Genomic DNA, 6,046 nt, shown 5'->3' with positions numbered 1-6,046 from the left:
TTCAAACCCAGTGTTTTTCCAGATGATGCTGAGATGGCGTGTTCACATTTCAGAATGCTTTTATGGCAAATCTTGAGAGTGCGGTGGGGAGTCCCGCTGGCCACGCGCCCTGTGCTGGAACGAGGGTGGTTACCTCATGAAGCTGTAGGAAATTAGGCAGTAGAGCAATTCCAGTGGCAACTCCCGTGCAGGCAGCTCTTGGCTGCGAGGTAACGCCCGTTGCGGAGAGCTCTGAAATGCGTGTGTTACCTGAAGTGAATGCAGCGTTCTAAAGCTGATGGAACTTCCTTACTCCCGGAGTTGGCCACTGTTTTGAAAATTGTCCTGGCTTGACTAGATAGAGAATAAGACTCTTGGCAGGAGTATCTGATAATTTAGTGCTGCCTGTTACAATGAGGTCGTTGGTCTGCTGATGTGTAAGCCTGGCTTGGAGGGGAGGAAGAGTCAGAAGAAAATCTACTGGCTTTACTTGCCCAGTGGTGTAATTCAGGGTACTCAGAAATGTTAATGTTGCCCCGTATCTGTTGATGGTGTTCCTCTGAAGAGAACCATTGGGCTGATGGTTTCGTTTTAAAACATCCACAGCAAAACATGATGATCGTGTTCATGTAGATAAATTCACGTAGTAGGGATATGCCCTCCTAGCTTACAATACCATGTTTGTTTAATCCTCAAGGTCAGTCTTCGTAACTTAGGAAGTATCTTTGAATAATGGCTTTGCAGTTTCAGCTGCAGTTACCCCAATGTTGTAGGCTTGTGCTTTTTTCCATGTACCATGTGCTAAGGCTACAAAGTTAGGACTCTTCCACGATTCTTAATTACTTTATTGAAATGTTACAAAGTAAATAATTTTAAATACTGTCTGTAAAATTTAAGATCAGCTGTACTAACATGCACTGTGGCAATAGACAACTAGGCCTGTTCAACAGCTATTTCTCTTGCCAGCAAAAGAAAACATCTGTGAAGCTACACAGGAAATGCTTTTGATGGTGGAAACCTGTATCACTAGGGATGTTGGGATCGATCCCTCTGCTGGGGCGACTCGTCAAAGCTCGGGCGGCCGCTCCGTGAGCTGCTCTCGTGCCAGAGGCAGAATGGCAGAAACAGGAGATCGTTGACCTTGTTTCCACACTCGTGGTCAAGAGCAAGGCTGTATATTTTAACAGACTTTTTTGGGTCATGCTATTTGTTATGCAGGACTTGGAAAATTGCTAAACGTGTCAACTAATACTTCTTTTTACCATTGACTTGATGGATGGATAGGTTGAAGGGGTGGGGTGGGTTCAGAACTAGTACAAGTCTAATTGGAAAGGTTTTTAAAATTACTCCGAGGGAAGTTTACCTAAAGCTGCTTCTATAGCAAGAGCTGTCCGCTGTAGATCTTGTGGACTGATTCTACTTACTCTATACTCACAGCAAAACACAGAAGAGTAGTCCCTGTGAGTTCTGTACGGAGTGCAGCAGGTTCCTGCCCCGGTGGCACCGTGGCGGGGGCAGATGTCAGAGCTGAGGGAGGGGACTCCTGGTGTACAAACTCCCAGTTCTCGTATCTCCTATCACAATGCTCAAAACTCTTTTATATTCCTGCCCTGAACTTAGTTCTACTAAAAATTCTGCTCATGTTTGAGTCACCTGCTCCCTTGGCTGCTACGGTTGTGCAGCTTCCCTGGTGACGTGACTGTTGTGTTCTTGACTTGCCGCCTGACAGCGAGACCTGGGCGTCCTGGCGTGGGGCCGCGGGAAATGCCACAGGACCAAGGCTGACGCTTCATCAACTTCCTCACCAGCAATATTTACAGTTATTAAAAGTGAGACAGCCTGAACTCTAGTTTTTGGCCATGAATGCTTATTCCCTCTTCAGCACTTTGCTAGTGCACCGTTACCGGAAATTCCCCAACGAGCTCTGAGAAGCTCCCTTTCTTTTCATTGCTGTGATTTCTCCAGCGACATGGATGGCTGTATTTCTATGTATTCATAAATACCTACACTTGTCCTTACCAGTATTCCATAAACTACCCACTGCACATTGCACTTAATATTTGCGGGCAAATATTAGCCAGTTTATGCTCCCATTGAAAGCAAGATGTACTAATTGTCAGCCTTCACGTTTCTTTTTTTCACATAAAAATATGAGGATGAATTGTGGCTTTTCCTGGACACAGAAGTTTCTGAAAGGCTTTCCTAAAGCTCACGTGGCACAGTGGGTATAGAACAGGGTTAATGGCTGAGTTTACCCACAGCAGCCAAAATGAGGTCTCGTAGAGTGCGTGCTGCACGCAATGCCCGTGGCAAGCTGCTCTGATGATCATCAGAAGTGTATATGGAGCCCAACACAAACCAAACACACAGACAATAATTGCTAAAGACTTTGCTATTCTTTTGTCTCGGGAAAGTCTATTTGCCACGGTGTTAGCAATGTCTGCTCTGCCGGCCGTGTCGCACACGCTTTCCGTGGCTTTGGGAAAACAGTTCCTCTGGGGCTTGGTCTCCACTTCCACCTCAAGTGGCGGAAGCTCTCGACTAGCATTCAAATTTAATGACCGATTGTCAAGCTTGCGCAGACTGAGCCTTGACGCCTTTTTTGGGGGAGAAAGGCCGTTTGCTCTCATCTTATGTTTGTGTCTGTTTGCGGGTTTTACTACAAATACGGTGTGTTCCTTTTTTTCGCCCTGGACACTCATTTCACAGTCCTCTTGACCAGGTGGTAGGTTTTCGTTTCTGAGGGAGGTACGTTTCCTGATGTTGAGGTAAATACTTAGGTTAAGGTATGTAACAGTGATGAAAGGTGTAAAGAATTCAATAGTAGAGGCGATCATTAGGAAATACCAATTGTAGAAGAATTCTGCATGACATTCTCCTTCAGGGAGGATGCTTTTTTGAGCAATATACTCCCAGCTGAGAATGGCTGGACCGTAGAGAAGAAAAGCAGCAATCCACACCATGATCATCTTCAGTACGGCATTTCTGGTCATCCCTTTCTGAGCCCTGTAGCTGGCCTGAGAGAGACAAAAAAGTCACTTACGTTACTAGTATTTCAATCAGTTACATGCGTACCTTAGAATATGGTCCTCTCTGTCACTTGTGAGGGTTGATAATCCATGGGTGTAGGGGTGAGGGTTATACCAAGCTTACTGGTACCACAGAAAAGCTCTTTCTGAAATACCCGTTCTGACAAACACTGTCAGGGCGACCGGGTGTGTTCTGAGAACACGCAGCACATCTTCAGCTAGAAAACCAAGGCTTTTCCAAAGCAAATCGCCGCTGCTGTTCCTAGAGACGGTTGTCACAAGTTGCTGACGTATTCAGTTGCGTTAGCTGTGACACCAGTTTACAGAAGCTCTAAAAACATGGCCCTTCAGTATTCGCTCATTTAGAATTTTAAAATAATTTTGTGTAAAATCCGTGAAAGGATTTGAATTCATTGAACACCCATGCAAGCTCTTTTCTTGCTGCTTTCTATTTTTCTTAATGTGAAAATCACACCAGAAAAAGTGGATAACAGCTTTTACTTCTGTTTGGTGTCTATAATTTCATTCTTTCATGAAGTACTTGTAGAACGGTCATCTGCAATTAAGACCTGTAGTTGGAGTGTTGTGGTCTGCAAAGTGCTTTACAGGAAGAGTAACTAATTTCCCATATTTAGAAAATAGTAGAGAATCTAATGTGCAAACAAATAGTATATGTCAGTAATACTGAGTCAGTGAACTGTATCAGCAACAGAATTCAGTAGAATCTTAAAATCATCTACTTCGCGATACTCTGATTCCCTGGCGTACTGGACAATACTCGTGTAGTGATCTGGAATTCAAGCTTCACGTCTCTCCAGTGGCCACACAGCGTTTGGGGATGTGAAGTCCTCAGGTTTGAATTCTGTATAGGATTCGCATTTACTGCCCCGATCTCTGGATCTCGATCTCCAAAGCCAGCGCTGTTCTGGTTGAAAACCTGCACAGCGAGGGGTCCCGAGCTCGCTGAACCGGGTCTCGTTCTGCAGCCCTCGGCGCAGCTACTCCTGATTTCAGGAGCGGCCTCATAGGACGATTACCGTTGTCACTGAGACACAGAATCGTTTAGAGCCTCGTATATCCCTGTTCATATGTTCTTACACCACCCTAACCCAACAGGCAGCTTCTCTACTCTTGCTTGGGGGGGGCTTTTATATGGAGGATTAATTAGGAGTACTTTAAAGTGGCTGATGTTTTTAACTTTTTATGACCAGTGTCCCTTTCTGTTTCTGAAACCATCCAGTCTATATATTTAAACTGTGTGTATAGTCATGAGAGTTTGTTTTGTGAAAGCAAAATTCATGGCTAATTCAAAACTTAGAAAATAAAGGAATTGTAAGTGTTGACTGTTGAAGAATCTGTTCATTTCTCCCTCTTGAAAAAGTTGGTAAAACACTAAGTTGCATATAAACTGTTGAAGTGCTCTTTCAGCCTCTCTTTGTACCTTTTACCAAAAAAAGTATCTTTGCCTCTTAATGTGATTTAGAATGAGCAATGGAGCTAAAACAACATTTTAAGGAAATGTGGGTGGAACAGGGGGCTGAAGAATAACCTGGAAGTGTCTGTAAAAGAGTGAAACCCATTAGCAGGTAAAATGTGTTATTTCGGCACCACCCGAAATACTTTGTGGCTGTATGGTCTAGGTGAGGATGTCATTAGCTTTTGATTTTTGGAAAGTCCAGTCTACTTTTTTGGATAACTGACATGCTACAGGACTGAGCCATTTCTGTGGCTGTTAAATGGAAACAGCTTTTGCATCCTCTGAAAGAAAGAAGTTCATGTTAATTTATATTCTGCCACTTTTGACCTATACACAGCTGTATGCATCTAATTCTCCCTGAAGGCTTGGTACCCGCTGCGAGGAGCTCCCTCTGTGCCCTGTGGTGCTGCGGGGGTGCCGCTCGGGCTCTCAGCAGCTGCATCGCCCTTCAGCTGGGTAAGACTTTTTAAGCTTATCCAAGGCGTGGCTGGGGAGGAAAATAGGTACACCTTGTTTTGTCTGCCCTTCCAGCTGGAACAGCAACATGCACAGACTATGCCTGTTTCTAAAACGGTTACCTCTTCCAGTGTAAAAGTGAGAAGCAAATGTCTCTCCTGCACAAGCTGATCACTCCCAGAAATACTTCCAGGCTCAAGCCAAATGCCCAGACACCCCCGTCTCCTCTGGTGCCTGAGGGACGTGCAGTTGGGTTGGGAGCCGGGTGACCTGAGCAAAGAGCCCGTCCTGCTGGGCAGGGCAGCCCGGAGCCCCTGCAGCCCCCAGCCCAGCCCTTACCGCTCGGGTCACAGAGATGAACCTGTCCAGGCTGATGAGGACGATGTTGAAGACGGAGGCAGTGCACACGAGGTAGTCCACCACCAGCCACAGCTTGCACAAGCCCCTGCCGAATCTCCACTCGCCGGTCAGCACGTAGGGGATGTAGAGGGGGATGCAGAAGCCGCCTGCGGACAGAGCTGGGCGGTGATCCCGCCGCCCCGCCGCCCTCGGCCCGCCCGGCGCCCCGGGACTCACCCACCAGCAGGTCGGCGATGGCCAAGTTGAGGAAGAAGAAGGTTCCCTGCGTGCGGAGGCTCCGCTGCACGGCGAACGCCAGGATGACCAGGGCATTGCCCAGCACGGTGACCAGCCCCAGCAGCGCCATGAGCGCGGCCAGCAGCGCGGCGGGGCCGGCGGGGAACGGGCCGTGCAGCCCACCCGCCGCGCAGCCATCGCCCCCGCCCGCGGGCCGCCCGAGCGGTTGAGCCACGGCAGGTCCTGCCCCATGGCTGCGGCGGACAGACCGCCGGCCCCGCCGGCCCCGCCCGGACAGCCCCCGGGGGCGGCGCCGCTGGGGCAGAACTTTGCGGAGTCGGGGCGCTGTGAGGCTGCGGGCGGCAGAGACCCGATCCCGGTGTCTGTCGCCCTCTGACGAGCGCCGTGAAGTGACGTTCCAACGGCTCCTTACGGCTCCTGCCCGCTCTGGACGGCGCTCGCAGCGCTCTCCTCGTGCTGTCACAGAATCCCAGAATGTCAGGGGTTGAAGGGCCCCGGAAAGCTCATC

The 6,046-nt window shown here is 48.4% G+C and overlaps 1 protein-coding gene across 1 annotated transcript; it reads right to left on the bottom strand.

Moving 5' to 3' along the window:
* Nucleotides 1-809: 809 nt before the first annotated feature.
* On the bottom strand, nt 810-5,784 carry LOC102095265 (histamine H3 receptor-like). Its single transcript, XM_065028556.1, is given in 4 exon segments — nt 810-2,996; nt 5,281-5,447; nt 5,518-5,734; nt 5,737-5,784. Coding segments are annotated over 4 exon segments (1,296 nt in total). The 5' UTR covers nt 5,770-5,784; the 3' UTR covers nt 810-2,117.
* Nucleotides 5,785-6,046: the final 262 nt, after the last annotated feature.

Source organism: Columba livia, chromosome 13, assembly GCF_036013475.1.
Source record: "Columba livia isolate bColLiv1 breed racing homer chromosome 13, bColLiv1.pat.W.v2, whole genome shotgun sequence".
In the NCBI taxonomy this organism is placed as follows: Eukaryota; Metazoa; Chordata; class Aves; order Columbiformes; family Columbidae; genus Columba; species Columba livia.
The sequence above is the reverse complement of the archived record's forward strand: the minus strand, read 5'-3'. Positions and strand labels throughout refer to the sequence as shown.